Source organism: Pleurodeles waltl, chromosome 3_1 (assembly GCF_031143425.1).
Source record: "Pleurodeles waltl isolate 20211129_DDA chromosome 3_1, aPleWal1.hap1.20221129, whole genome shotgun sequence".
In the NCBI taxonomy this organism is placed as follows: Eukaryota; Metazoa; Chordata; class Amphibia; order Caudata; family Salamandridae; genus Pleurodeles; species Pleurodeles waltl.
The window spans coordinates 1,376,264,482-1,376,280,665 of record NC_090440.1 but is presented as its reverse complement, the minus strand read 5'-3'; the positions used below and the strand labels follow the sequence as shown (position 1 = coordinate 1,376,280,665).

The 16,184-nt window shown below is 43.0% G+C and overlaps 1 protein-coding gene across 3 annotated transcripts in view; it reads left to right on the top strand.

Moving 5' to 3' along the window:
- SCMH1 (Scm polycomb group protein homolog 1) overlaps positions 1–15,974 on the top strand; it is a 400,787-nt gene extending 384,813 nt beyond the window's left edge. For all 3 annotated transcript variants that reach the window (XM_069224887.1, XM_069224886.1, XM_069224888.1), the window contains one exon: positions 14,913–15,974. In XM_069224887.1, coding sequence (XP_069080988.1) covers positions 14,913–15,038 — 126 coding nt within the window. In that variant the 3' untranslated portion in view covers positions 15,039–15,974. The remainder of the gene's footprint in view (positions 1–14,912) is intronic.
- The last annotated feature ends 210 nt before the right edge of the window (positions 15,975–16,184 follow it).

Below are 16,184 nucleotides of genomic sequence, written 5' to 3'. Positions count from 1 at the left end.
GCAATGTATCTCTGGTAGTTTCAGCACTTTAACAGTTTAGATGATTTGTGTAATACTATTTTTTTTTCTAAAAACATTTTTTAGCACTTCTGTTTTAACACAGGCTTAGCATAGTTTATAGTCTGATATTTTCGGGACTGTATTTTCAGGATTGTGCTTAAAAGCTTTTTTTTACTAATCCCTTTGGCTTCTGCACAGTCTGTTCTTAAACAATCTCAATTTGAAGCAACATAGTTTGTTTCATTTTCTTTTGTTCTTTTGTGTTTGAAACTTTCAGGGGTCCAATTGGTAAACTATCGTGAATGTAACATGATTTTAAAAAGCTGCAATTGCATTCGGAATGAATGGAATTCGACTCTTGTACATGGCTTCAAAAACAAGTTTAATATTCTTTTAACATAAATTTGACAGTCACAAGGCTTAGAATACTTGTGATCCTAGCATGATAATTAAAAAAAACAGTTACTTGGTGTGATCGATCCATTTTGTTGAGCATGAGCATAGTGTGTTGTTACATTTAGAGCAAATAGCCAATCAGCTTTATGGATTTCATCCCATACATGATAACATTTTAGAAGAGGCAAGGTGGACATTTAAAAATAATTATCGAGGGAATATATATCTCCTATTGACTTCTATTGAAAGGGAGTCTAGTTAAGTTGGAAAACAACCAAAATAAAGCAATTTTTGGCCTCCAACGGCAGGAGTCTCCCACCTGTTTTGGGTCTGTGGGCATGTTTGCTTACCCCGAGGAAGGAATATCAAGAATTAATTGAACTAAAGTTTTCTTGAGGACACCTATATTCAGAGAGACACTTTTGTGAGGATCTTGAGCTCACAAGTGAACCTCACCTGGTATGCTTTTACCTACTGTAGACATTAATAAAGGTTTAAATTCAGTTTCTCTCTTTCAAAAGACAGTCTTATGGTGATCTAATAATCACAATCAGAGTGAATGTGACAGTAGGTTTTAAATACATTCTAATCACTAAATGTTCAAAGAATCGTTGGGCAGAGAAGGCTGGGTAAACATTCTGTAGGGAATATTGCAAATTAACTCTGCTGCCTATCGCCTCCCGTTAACCACACTAAATTGTATTATATTCTTCTGGAAAAACATTGACCAAAGCTAGCCCGATGCATCATCCAGCCAGGTTTCTGTTGTCATTGGTAGATCAAGCCTCTACTCAAATAAATTGCACAGCATGAGCAGTTATCACGTGCTACTTAGATAACGCACATGGCAGGAGAGAACAACGAGGCCTACATTTGAAGGCACGTTTTAGAACATTTGTTCTCCATTGAGCCGGATCATACCACTCAAATAGACAAGCCATGCAGATAATTATTACCCACCGGGTCTGGTAATCCAGTGAGTATCATCACATTACCATGTATACTAGGTACGGTAAAAAGCTGCTGTCTTTAAAGCAGGAGTCATTAATGCATGATTTGGAGCTACAGGAATATAACAACTGCCTTTGTGGGTAATATTTAGTGGCATTTTAGCACACTGCAGAATCTGAATAAAAAGAAGGAGTCATCCAGTTTCCTTTTGAATTTTGAGTAGCACAATATGCTGCAGTGTCCTAGCTTTCATGATGCACTTCTCCACACTTTAAAAGACATTGGTTGACTAGTGAGTGGTGCTAAGCTATAAGAAGATCAAGCAGTGCAATTTGCTTTGTGTTGTAGTTTCCGTTATATAGCTTTCCATACCCTTGGTGAAACGCTGAACGCAGACAGGTAGCATGTTTCACCATAGAAGGTGTTTGTAGAAAGAGTGTTGAAGTACTGTGTGGCCAGTGTGGAAAGCATTTTGGTGTCATGCGTAAGGACCATTGTTGTGCTGTTATCTTGACTTCGGTCACAGCTCTTAAGCAAAGAGGAGTGACTGAATGTGCTAGTTTATGTTACTTCATTGTTACATCTAGTTACAAGGGGTTACGTTTTTGAGTATGGCATATGTGGTGGATTTTGAGTGTGGCATATGTGGGAAGTATTTTGGTGGTAGTGGAATACATTTCTCACATCAGGGCAATCATGCAGTTGTGCTTATGCCTAAAGTGGAATGAAATGAAGGGAGAAATCCACATGTCGTTTTTTGGGAAGCAGTAAATTCTCTTCTTAGTTAAACATGTCAACAGTAAGCCTGGTTAGGATTTCTAGTGTACACCCACAAACATCAAACAATCCCAAGAATACATTGGTTACTGACTGAAATGCAATAAGGTGCATGGCATCCACATAGGTGGAACAGATCAGTAACCTAGGGAATCAACTCTTTATAGGCAAACCGGGTATTTGCTCAACGAAGTCCATCTAAGAGCAACAGAGGGGTAACCCACAGGATACAAGCAGCCAACATATATTCTCAATAGAGTCCACCCAAGGGGGAACAGAGGAGCAACCAATACTCACAACCAAAGAGTATGAAAAATAAAAATGTAAATACAAGTGTTACTTTGTGGCTAAGTAAAGATCACTCAACAACTCCCTCCAATCTGTAACTGAATAAAATACATTAAAATTGTGCCTTGTATTAGCTACGTTTACCAATAATTTGGTACAGATTGCATCTGTAACCTACAGTAACATAAAACTTTGAGTATTCCATACCCTCAATCATCCAACCAGGCCCAGAGCATTTTAATTGTAAGATTTGTGTGCCTTCACGTCTTAAATGGCTCTCTGCTCAGGGTTTTATGGGAAACTCTGCATTCTCTGGGTAATCTGTTCCTAGGAGATAGGAAATGAACACTCGCCAGCCTTGATTGACTCTGGACTAAGACCAGAGAGAAAAGCATCTTGAAAGGTGACAGACTTCAAATCTCTCACAGCCTAAATTATAGTTTAGTTAAAAAACACAAATGCAGTACTCCCAATGTCTTTATTATAAAGCAAATTTAGCAGATACCTGTACCAGTAATGCTTGCTAACATAAACACTGTGGGCCTAGGATGACATATTTGACTGACTTTGCTCCAACACACTCATACCGGTTACAAGATAGCATCCACAGAACTTTGTGGAACAGAGGACAACAAAGCATGCATCCTAACTGCCTGTTACCTGCCATTTTCTCAATGCAGGGTTGTGTGATCTTTCACATCTGGCCACAATGGGTTTCAAAACGGCAACAGCAGTAGATATTCCATGACCTTAGGATACAAATAATCTATGTATCTTTTTCTCTCGCTGGAAAATATGCTGTGATGCTTTTGTCTAAGTAGGTATATGAATTATTTTTTACTAATCGTTTTGGTTTCTGTTGCATAACCTTAAATGAACGCCCTTTGGATCACTAGATTGGGGCTGAAATGTGACATGTAACACCAGTGTTCCATTAAAGGAATTTAATCAAGAATTTAGGCCTTCCAGTGTTCTGACCATTCCACTCTGTTCCAGCATTTTAAGTCCTTATACTACATATTGCAGTTTCCCCAATTCCGAAATAAAGTCTTCCTTTGTGGATTTGATTTATTTGAGGGTTTCTTGAGGCCTACCATTTAATTAACCCATAGTGTAGCGAAGGAGAGAGAGTTCCTTAAGGAGGAGTTCCAGGGTTGGCACAGACTTTTAAGTCAATTTTCCATACTGGCACCAGTTTCTCCTAAAAAGACTGTCTTGGGCAAGGGTAATATGTACGTCACGTGGAGTAGAATATGTTCAGAGTTTTGTGCCAAAGATTTGTGGCCATCTTTTGTTGAATGTGGTAAGCTTCAGTGCTAGCAGGTGATTAATTTATGCTGTTTTCAGATAATCTACTAAATTCTCAACAGTTGGAGTCTCACAACATGTTCAATGCAGCTTAGCCACAGACCCATATAACCTGCGTAATCAAGCACAGTTCACTGTGGAAATAACAATGTATGATATGTCTCCAAAGACATTCACCAGATGAAAAAACAAGTGTTAGTTGTGGTAATGAACAAGGCAGTTTCCTGACAAATTTGTGTCTGGCTAGCCTACACCAGAATAGAGTGAAAGCTGTCTATACATATTCAGCATCTATGCCATGTTTAACTTGTTAATCCGTTCTGTTTCTTTTAAAGGGCACCAACAGACACTGTTGTTGTCTCCATGTGGCTTTACGTACTTCACAATTGCGATCTTATGAGAGGTGTAAGTAACCTGGTGCATTGTGCCTGAGCCGTGGTATGCTTTTTACACCTTTATAGATGCTGGTTTGGGGATATTGTGGAAAAGGTGTCATAGAAAGATACCTTCTTGTCCGAGCACTGCACACACACACACTATATGATTCTCTTGTCTGCTGCCTTCTTGCACATCCCTCATCTTATGAATATCCTCCAGCTGTCAGGCTGACTCAGACACTTTCCACCATCAGTGGCTTCAACTGTCGCCATGTGGTGCCACAGTGCGCCCATCAGCTATGATGACTAAGTATTTTAGGATCCAAGCAGCATGCTTCTCATGTCCTTATCAAAGTAGACCCCAGCCTTTGACGGAGACTAGGTCATGTGTCTGTTGAAATGCTGCAAGAAGAAGTTATTTTCATGCCCAGATAGCATCTGCACGTGGTGTCTTGGATCCAGTCATGACCCCACTATCTGCAAATACTATTCCTTAATGCAGGGAGGTGGAGGCCAAGGGTTTTTAGCCAAAGCCCACAGTGACATTTTGAATAATTCCTTCTCTCCTTTGTTAATGGCTCCCATGATGAGATAATGATCTCTGAAACGATCTTCCCACAAAAAACTCCATAAGTAGTATAGGAATAGGAAATCCTATTTTTCCTTGAGGAAATACTTGTACTTCAAAGGCCACTAAGAGTCTTAGCACTCCCCGACTGTGATTTCTTCCTTTGAGTTTGAGAAAAGTGGATTATTAGGGTGGTTGTGAGACCTCACCAAGTAATAATGTTATTATTCCATATCAGGTCTAGCTACATTTCTTTAAATCAAACCGTAGTTCAGTCCTGAGTAGCTGTGACACAGTGCAGTCAGCTCTAACTCGAATAGAAACACGTGTAAAGTATATATCTTTATCAAAACAGTCAAAAAGTATGAAACACAGCGTAATAGAAAAATTACTGCTTTTACTCCAAAAAGTTTGATAACGTGAAAGGTTTTCACTTTTAATAGTAGTCTAGGTGCCTCGAACAAGAGGGTCCGGGGCATTGTCAGAGATTCAGACTGCAATGGAAGTTTGGGTCTGATGCGGGCTCCTCCTTGGTTATAGTCAAGATTTTACCTTTGCACTTAGAAACTTTTCTGCTTCTTTTTCTCATCGACTGTAATATCGGCTGCCTCGGCCTCAGCTTGAGTATGGCCTTAGGTTCGACGTTGGTGGATCTGGAAAGTCTTATAGCCCAGTGAAAGCCTTGGTTCTCAGCAGCATTCAAGGCTATTTACAAACCAGCAAGTAGCGTTAGTCTATGAGCCTCGACTCTGGGCTCAGAAAACTTTATCTTTGGCTTTGGATTACAAGCTGCAGTCCTGTTGCAAGAGGGAGTTCACGCTATCTCTGGCCAAGGGGACCGCATGAAGGAGTTTCACGCTAGCTCTAGCCAGGGTCCAGGACCTGGGAGGGACCTCCAGGGGGTAGAACTTGATCTCTCGACTACACAAGCGGGGTCCAGGGCAAGTCCAGGGGGAACTGGAGTTGCAGGTGCAGAGTTTCTTTAGCATTTGTGTCCCTGGTGCTTAACCAGAGGCTTCCAACTAGCCCTGGGAATCCATTCACTGGTCTTTGGCACGAGTGGAAGCAGATCTAGCCCTTGAGGTCTTTCTCCATGGTTTGAACTGCAGGAGCAACCATTCTCTTTCTGAAGTCCTGTCTTGGCTCAGTAAGTGCAGCAGGTGAGGCCTTTGTATCTGAGGTGCACAGGTTCCGCATGTGCAGTCCATTTTTTTCCAATTCCACCAGTGTTTTGAGGCTGGGTGCTAGGGGTGCCACTTTTATGCTAAGTTCTTGGGTAGGGAGGACTTACTAGCCGAAAGGACTACAATTCCCATGGTGCCACCCTACCCACTTTGAGATCACTACCTGTGGGTGGCACTAACAATCCCCCAGTGCATCGCTCTGCCCAAGCCCAACATGTCAGGACCCTTCTTTCCCTGGGACAGAGCCATGGCCGCACCCCTGATATATGTCCAGTGTACTGAGCCACAGCTCTTGACAAAAAGGTTCTACAATGGATTTTGCACCTCAGGAGGAGAAGGCAATCTGTTTACCTACACATAGGAGTGGGCAAGCCAAGGTGTAATTCACATTTGCCTCTCAGAGGTGGTAGCCCCTTAGAAGCTGGGCCATCTGTTGCCACCACCCCTGGGCCATCCTGTCATGGGGAGGTCACACCTCCTTCCTCCAGCAGATAATTTGTTTCCCTTCCTGGGAGTGCGTCACACCTCTTAGTAGTCGGGCAGTAGGCTGCTCATGTGACAACTGCTGCAGTTATTCGGAAGCGACTACTAGAAGTTTGGGGCAAGAAAGTGGGGACTTTCTAAAGTCTGCTTTGCATTAAATCGATTTCATTAATAAGTTGGGTTTAATATAACAATTAATTTGATTACGTATGTACTATATTCGGTGATCCCAAATCGAAGTGAGTTAGCGCTTGGGCTAGTGAAACCTCATGTCAGCAAATGGGTACTCCAGACTTACTACAGTGAAAACGACAATTTCAACTTTTCAGTGTCAGGACATGTAAAGTTCACATTCAACATGTCCTTCTCTTTAATTTTTGGCACTCTGCCTTATGGCTGCTAAGGCCTGGCTTAGGGCTGACTTACAAATGTATAAAGGAAGGCTTTGACATGGCAAAAGGATTGTTTTGCCTCCGCTTTTAAAACTGCCCAACTAAGCTGCAAAGGCAGACCTAGAGTTATGTTTTCACTTTGTCAAAGTAGTTGGTGGCATAATAAATGCTGCAGACCACTGAAGATGTTTAACTTACTAGCCCTGGGTACACTTTGTACCATATGTAATGGACTTATAGGTAAGTAAAATATGTCAATCAGGCATTATCCAATTACACATAAAGTATTAAGGGCCTGAACAGCAGGATCCAGTGCAAAACAATTTGGAGGGGAATGATCTTACAGTAAAAGGCACTTTCTTACACTGAGAAAAACCAAACACTAAAAAAAAGAATTGGGAGTTTCTGACTCCATCAGTCTAACTTGCATGTGTCAAGTGTATCTGAATTTGTGTGTAAAGGGCTGCAATATTCTCTGGCCCACTCTCCAGGGGTGAGCCCGCACCTCCAAGGACTTGGCACCTAAAAAATCCATGTCCTCCAAGATGCTTTCCCCGAATGATTATGCCTATACCACCCACTAAGACAGACTTCAAACTTGCCTTCAACTCCTCCTGTGGAGTCTGTTGAGATCATCCCAGTGGCATAGGAGAAATGTCATGCCTGTATTGATGCCAAACGTTCAGTACAATATCTTCCTATGGCCCTAGGTTTTGCACTGATGGAAGAACGTTTGGGATTCAATTATAATACCTGAAAAGGAGAATGATTGAACAGAAAACAACTTGGAGGCTCATAACCCCACCTACAATGCTGATGTAGACTTATATCTTTGTTTACATAAGGCAGGTGGCCCGAATACTTCTCCAGAAGGGGGCATCCTTTACTCTTCTGGCTCTTCTTCAGACGAAGTCTCTTCATTCACCACAGTGGTACTAAAGACAGCATGAGAACTGACTTGAGATCTTGCAGTCTTCCTTTGCAGTTTCAGAGCCCTTGCTGTCTTTCAGTATGGTACTTCTTGAACCTCTTCTAGCAAATTAGAAAAGCCCTTTTCTCTCGTAGGAGATTTCCCAGTATAGTCATAAGCACTGAATAGTTCAGCACGCCAGCGGGGACCCCGGAGCACTGTTCTGTAGTGTATTCTTAAGTGTAGATGTTTGCCTTTCTTGAAAAAAGGCCTGTTAAGTCACTTAAGAATATCAATGTGCAGCCTAGGTGAAAAGCTACAAAGGCCAAATTGTTCATTCTTTAGTTTGGAAAGAAAGGAAGCTGTAGTACAGATATACCTTTAAAACCGTATTTATTCTAGAAATGTAGTAAAAAACATATTCTCCAGCTTTATTTACACCTTCAAATGAGAATGAAACAATGCAGGGCAGTGTAGCCCATAGGCTGCCATTATACAGGATGTAAATAGAGCTGTGCCTTTAAGAAAATAATGTCTTCCTGTATCCCATCATGCACAGCAAAAGGCAGGTGCCTCAGTTCTTTTTTCCAGCTCCTTTTGGCAGGACCCTGAAGCATTGAGCTCTACCTTTCATAGCTTTTTTTGACAAAAACTCAACTAAAATCCTTTGGATTTCAATTTCACTCGATGTTTTTCATCTAGAGTGAACATTTTCTAGCTTTTCCTGTCAAATTCTGAAAGAAATTTGAGGTTTTTCTGTCACCAGAATGCCTTCTCTTTTTGATAAGTGCCCTAGCTGTGGCAGGAAAAAGGCCAAAACAGACCCACATCAAGTCTGTATTATTTGCCTACCGTCAAGTCACAAACCTGATGCCTGTGACATTTGCAAAACTTTCTCCAGAAGAACTCTTTGTGACAGGGAGAAAATCCGCCTTCAGTCAAAAGAGGACAGGAGACGAAGTGGGCAATCTGCCACAGAGCGAGGAGAAGGTCAGTCTTCTACCAGGGCTCTCACTGTGTCCTCTGGAGCAGATGCCAGACCTGCTCACAAGCGTCATAGGTCTCAGACGACGTCGAGAGCATTGACGTCGAGACCAGGAATGGCGCCAGCGTGCTCGCCGTCGAGGACTGGCTCGCCGTCGAGGAAGAGACATCGCTCGACATCGACAGCCGTATCGCCGTCGAGGCGGCGTAGACACTCGCGGTCGAGAAGCTCCCGGTCCAGGTCACCGTCGACGCAACTGGGACGATCAATGTCGGTGGACAATACTCGTCGTCGGAGGCGATCGCCGTCATCCCATCGACGTCGAGGGAGATCGCCATCGAGAAGCTCTCAACGACAAGAGGAGTCAACGCCGAGAGGTACTCGTCGGCGTCGTACTTCGACGTCGAGAAGGCACTCGAAGAGACCAAGGAGGGTCTAAACCACCTCAGAATCCTCAGCCTCTCTCATTCTTTTACCACCTTGCCTCAGCCTTCTCCTCAGCCGTCGCCTCTACCACAGACACCTCTGGCACCTACAGCTCCTCCGCCGGTACCTCCTTCAGAGTCCGTCCCAGTGACTCCTGCAGAATCCACAAGTTATTCTCGACATTCTTCGAGACGCTCTTCTTCATCTCGACATCATCATCGGCGTGAATCATTTTGGAGGTCTCCTCGTTCCCACCATGGACATTCCTCCTCATCCACAAGGGATTACTCTCCGACTTTATCTGACTCCCCGTCTCCTAGAGTTTCTCTCATAGACGATGTGAACACCTTTCAAGAGGTCCTAATTCGCGGTGCTACCAAGTTGAACATCCCTCTGGCAGTACACGCTCCAACAACCTCTGTCATTTTTGAGACATTACACCAGCATTCTTCTTCTAGACCATTACTACTGCTGGTCCCAGGACTACTTGAACCGGCAATGGACATATTTTTAACACCGTCCACAGCTAAAACTTCTCCTTCCAGGCTTATAAAGAAATATCGTCCTCCGGAGCAGGACCCTTTGTTTCTGAGGGCGGATCCAGTGCCCAACTCGGTAGTAAAATTGGCTGCTAAAAAGTTACATTCTACGTCTCCGTCTTCTTCTTCGCCACCGGACAAGGAGAGTAGAAAAATTGATGCCGCAGGCCGCAAAGTTTTCTCCACCTCAGCCATCACTATGAAAGCGGCTAGTGCTACTGCCCTGTTAGGCAGACATGATCGTGCCCTTTGGGACTCCGTGCTGCAATTTACGGAACACCTCCCTAAGGATATTTTGGAGATCGTTAGTGAAGGTGCCATGGTCTCCAATCAAGTGATAAGCGCGGCTGCAGACTCCTCTGTGTTATCCGCACATAATTATTCTCATGGAGTTTCTTTGAGAAGACACCCCTGGCTACGCCTTACGTCACTTAAACCTGAGGCGCAACAGAGAATACAAAATTTGCCCTTTTCAGGTTCCACTTTGTTGGGTTCTCATGCTGACGACGAAATGTCGAGGATGAAAACGGAACTGGACACACTAAAAGCGTTGGGCATCGAGAGACCAAGAGAGCAACGGAAAACATTCCGTCCCTACCACCGTAGACTCTTTACTCAAAGATTTCAAACACCACAGTGGATGCCTTTAAGATCCCAGCAACAGCCACAACATCAGAGAACCTTTTCGACCCAACAAAAGCAAACAAGGGGTCGCTCTACGCCACAAACCCAAACAGCTCGTCAGGCACCAGCGTCTAAGCCCTGAATCCTCGCTTCCCCCTCCTCCGTTACCCACTCCGGTAGGGGGAAGTATCTCAAGTCATCTGGAAGAGTGGCAATGCATCACGTCAGACGCCTGGGTGTTGAATATTGTGCGAAATGGCTACTGTCCCAGGTTCATCAGCCCCCCGCCATCTATTCCACCCAAACCGGTGAATCACCACCTTGACGCTTTCCAAGTGGAAGTAACAACCCTATTACAAAAGAGAGCGATAGAACCTGTCCCTATCAACCAGCAGGGAAAGGGAATCTATTCGAGGTACTTTCTGGTCAAAAGAAAGACAAACACGAGTTTCTGCCCACTCTAGATCTAAGGGTAGCCAACAAATGGATTTTCAGAGAGAAATTCAGGATGCTATCCTTACACCAAATCTATCCCCAACTTCGTCAAGGCGACTGGCTCTGTGCAATAGATCTCCGCGACGCTTACTTTCACATTCCTGTGATCAAAAAGCATCGGAAGTTTTTGAGATTCCTCGTCGGAAAAAATCATTACCAATTTACGGTGCTACCTTTCGGCCTCAAATCAGCACTGAGGACGTTTTCCAAATGCATGGCGGTGGTGGCAGCCCATTTAAGGAAACATCGAATATTCGTCTACCCCTATCTAGACGATTGGATCATAAAAGCATCCACATACCTAGAGGCTCAACAGCATTTCAACTGGACTCACCAGCTGCTCCAGAGTCTAGGCCTTCAGGTCAACCTCTCCAAATCCACAGCAACACCTGTTCAGAGGTTGCATTACTTAGGCGCCATCATAGACACCACTCAAGGAAAGGTGTTTCCTTCGGAGGAACGACGGTTATCAATCCTCCAAAAGTGCCAGCAGCTCGAGAAAATGCCTCAGACCACTGCAAGAGCGATATCCTCTCTCCTGGGCTCGATGGCGTCTTGCATCTACCTCATTCCCAATGCTCTCCTCCATATGAGACCCTTACAGGAATGTCTGGAGAATCAATGGTATCAACTAGTGGACGATTGGGAAAACAGCATCCTCCTTTCTCCTCATGCCATACAATCTCTCAAGTGGTGGTGTTCCCCGAACAATCTTCTGAAGTGGATCCCATTCCAACAACAGCCTCCAACCCAAACCATAGTCACGGATGCATCGCTGCTCGGATGGGGAGCGCATATGGATCACCTACAAATACAAGGCACGTGGTCACAGAGAGAGCAACTGTATCACATCAATCTTTTAGAACTTCGCGCAGTCCATCTTGCACTCAAGGCCTTCCTCCCCTCACTGAAGGCGAAAACTCTGCTTCTCCAGACAGACAACATGGCCACCATGTATTATTTAAACAAACAAGGGGGTACCAGATCCAGGACTCTGTTGACAGAGGCCCAAACAATTTGGCTCTGGCTTCTAGCCAGGAACTCACCTTCCGGGCATACAGAACGTCCAAGCGGATGCCCTCAGCCGAGCAATGGACGAAAACCACGAGTGGGTTTTGAACAACGACGTCGTCCGCTCCATTTTTTCCATGTGGGGTACCCCTTCTATAGACCTATTCGCAACCCCAGAAAACAAAAAATGGCAAAGCTTCGCCTCCAGATACTACCATCCAGGAACATTGGGGAATGCCCTGTGGATAAACTGGTCAGGAGCATTTCTTTACGCCTTTCCACCGCTTCCCCTGATACCGACAGTCCTCCTCAAGCTGTCCAACTCTCACACCAAGATGATTCTCATCGCCCCAGAATGGCCACGCCAGTGGTAGTTTCCAGACCTCCTTCACCAGTCACTCAAACCACACATCAGATTATCTTGTCGTCCAGACCTTCTCACGAATTTTCGAGGCCAGATGACACATCCCTACCTCTCATCGTTGAATTTGGCAGCATGGCTCCTGAGTTAGTACAATATGGTCACCTGAATCTACCTCAGGACTGCATGGAGATTCTAAGGGAGGCAAAGCGCCCGTCCACAAGAACAGCTTATGCCTTCAAATGGAAAAGTTCTGCATGTGGTGCTTGGACAAGAACGTCAACCCAATAACATGCGGAGCAGAAGCTATTCTTCCAGACTTGTTAAATTTGGCGAAGTCTGGCTTGCAGTTGTCACCAATAAAAGTACACCTGGCAGCTCTAACGGCATATAGAAAGAGCCCTTCCCAATCCTCTTTCTTTAAAATTCCAATCATAAAAGACTTCCTAGAAGGTTTGAAAAAGGTCTTCCTCCCATTAGACGGCCATCTCCTCCATGGGAGCTGAATATTGTCCTCTCGCGTTTGATGCTGCATCCTTTTGAACCAATACATAAAGCATCACTCCAACATCTTACATGGAAAACTGCTTTTCTGGTTGCAATCACTTCAGCTCGCAGGGTCAGTGAGATCCAGGCCCTTTGCGCTCAAGAACCTTATACGGTTTTTCATTCTTCAAAAGTAGTAATGAGGACACATCCAAAATTTCTAACTAAAGTCGTTTCAGATTTTCATGTAAACCAAACCATCTCATTACTGACTTTCTTCCAAAATCCGTCTACTCCTGCTGAGAGAACCCTACATTCTCTCGATGTTAAAAGGGTCTTAAAATTTTACTTGGATAGAACAAAATCCTTGCGCAAATCACAGCAGCTGTTTATTAACTATGGCCCAGTTAGAACAGGTTTAGCCACTTGCAAACAATCCTTATCCAGGTGGATTGTTTCTTGTATCATATTCTGTTATCAGTTAGCAAATAAACCCCTCGATGGCAGGCCAAAAGCCCATTTCATTAGGGGGAAAGCAGCAACTGTTGCTTTGATGAGAAACATTCCTTTGGCAGTAATATGCAAAGCGGCTACCTGGAAATCTGTCCATACCTTTACTAAGCATTACTGCCTTGATTCAGATGCTAGGACAGATGCTCAAGTTGGACAGGCCTCTCTCAAGAATTTATTTGCGTAATTTATTGTTACGGTATGGTTCTGTCTACTCCACCGCGGTTATTGGGATGGGCTTGCTAATCTATTCAGTGCTTATGACTATACATGGAAATCCCCTACGAGAGAAGGAATGGTTTCTTACCTGTAACTCCAGTTCTCTCGTAGGGGTATTTCCATGATAGTCATAAGCAACCCTCCCTCCTCCCCGGTGGAGTTTACATAAGGATATCCACAATAATGATAACGATGTTGTTAATTAAAAGGATATTCAGGTTTCTTCATGTCATATTACAAGCCTACAAAAAGAACTGAGGCAACTGCCTTTTGCTGTGCATGATGGGATACAGGAAGACTTTCTTTTCTTAAAGGCACAGCTCTATTTACATCCTGTATAATGGTAGCCTATGGGCTACACTGCCCTGCATTGTTTCATTCTCATTTGAAGGTGTAAATAAAGTTGGAGAATATGTTTTTTACTACATTTCTAGAATAAATACGGTTTTGAAGGTATATCTGTACTACAGCTTCCTTTCTTTCCAACCTAAAGAATGAACAATTTGGCCTTTGTAGCTTTTCACCTAGGCTGCACATTGATATTCTTAAGTGACTTAACAGGCCTTTTTTCAAGAAAGGCAAACATCTACACTTAAGAATACACTACAGAACAGTGCTCCGGGGTCCCCGCAGGCGTGCAGAACTATTCAGTGCTTATCACTATCATGGAAATACCCCTACGAGAGAACTGGAGTTACAGGTAAGAAACCATTCCTTCTGGCCCAGAAATCTATATGCAAATAGCCAGATGACACTGACCTGCTTCTTGTGATCCAGAATTCTTATAGTCACACGCTTTCCTAAAACGTTATAAGCCTTTTCCTCAAAAATGGAACCCAGATGCTTATTCCATGGCCCTTCCAGACAGAGACTCAAAAATTGTACTCTGTGGGATGTTATGCTCTTTTTATCACTGATATTGATGCATTTTCGCTTCCTCTCTACACAACTTGATGGGCGGCAGAACAGGTATCAGGAACTAACATTAGCTTGCCAGTTGGTACCTTATAAACTCAATGTCATTGCGCCTTACTCCTAAAATAGCAACTGAGGCCTCATGGTGTCACCTGGTAAACCTGTAAAGTTGCTGCTGGGGAAACGGTTCCACGATCCAGTCTGAAGCCTGATGTATACTGATGAGGTGATAAATCTGTGAAAAGAGTATGTATCCACCAGCTATATATTGTTATTAAAGGTAGTAATTCTTTTAGCTTAAACTCTTGCCCTTTTCGGACATATTTCATATTCACCTTATGCTTAATAATAAATACCAAAAGTTGGGAATGTGAACAAAGCAGGCATAACAGTATGAAAAATGTAATTGTTAAATAGTCCCCCATATTATTAGCTCTCTTCCACTATCATTTATGCATTACCAGGACAATTGTTTTCATGTATACAGCACCTAATATATGGATCTGGATCTGGATTTTAGGGAATAGCACACAGGAGGTCTTTAATTGGTGATGCACAGTTGCCCTCATGTCTAAAATGTTTTAGGAGTGTTGCACAGTGTACTATTCTACTTCCATGATTTCCATAGATTGGAAATGTGAAGACACCATAGGGTTAAGATTCCTGAAGTGACTAAGCTGATTAATGTTTTTTTCTCCTTCTTGCAGGAGATCGATGGGAAAGCCTTGCTTCTGCTACGGAGTGATATGATGATGAAATATATGGGACTTAAGTTGGGGCCAGCACTGAAATTAACCCATCACATTGATAAAGTAAAGCAGGGCAAGTTCTGAAGGAACTCAAATCACCTCACACCCTGAGTGTGGCACTCCAGTTTGTTTACACATGCAAATACTCAGAAATATAGAACCGAACGAACACAATAGAGACAACCATCACAGAAAGCCTTCAGTATCCATGTATAACCGTTCCTTTGAATTTGTGAGCGGAGGAGCACATTGGAGCATTTTATGGAAAATGAAAAAAGACAATTTGTTTGATTCCCTCGGGATACAAGCACTCTGAAATCAAGGATCTCATGAGTTTAACAAAAAAAAACGTATTTGCTACTAAGTCAAAGGAAGCTTTGGGTCCTCGGTTTTTCAAGTGGAGGAAAAGAAAACTCTGTTTTGTTTTTACAGAATCTTATAAGATGTTGTATTTAGCCTTCCTCATACTATTTAGACTCAGCATCAGATGTGTTCATTCCCTTCACACTGCACTGTATTTTCCTTCCTTTACCTTTCTGTTCTATTCTACTGTACCTCCTCTCTATGTTCTCCATGTTTTTGTATGTTGTGCTGTTAAGATTCAGTGGCGACTTATAACCAGTGATAAAAATTAAGCTCTTTTTTATGAAATGAATATTGGTGTTTTTGACTCCGTAGGTGTGATAACGGCATCCAGAGTTAAGATGTGTGTTTCAAGCGGGTTCCTCCCATGCACTGCCATCCCTCCTAGTCTTCCGGAAAGGTCATAGTTGATGGGTACAGTAATAGACGTAGTTTGAGTCTTTGATCTCATTCCATGTGGCCAAAGGCTTCTCCTGCTGAGCCAATTGTACAGTTTTGCTGTAGTGCGACTAGAAATTCAAATTCTGCCCTGAAAGTTATTTAAAAACTTCCACACTTCAAGCAAAAATAGTTTTTCGGGGAGAACTCACTTGCATTTTTGTTCTCAGAATACTTTATGTGCACAGAACTAAAGTAAAAAGTTTGAGCCAGTGACAAGGATCAGTTGTTATTCTGATAAATGTATGAACTTTCTTTGGTTATTTTCATTATGTTGGTCCTCATAGTTAATTCATTTTGCTTCATTAAACTGAGGTAGATGCCACTTTAATTTAAGACTGTGGCTGAAAATATATTTTTACATAATTTATAATTGCATGATGTTCTTTTAGTCCACTTTTGAAAGCCTATCTATTACAAACCTAGGGC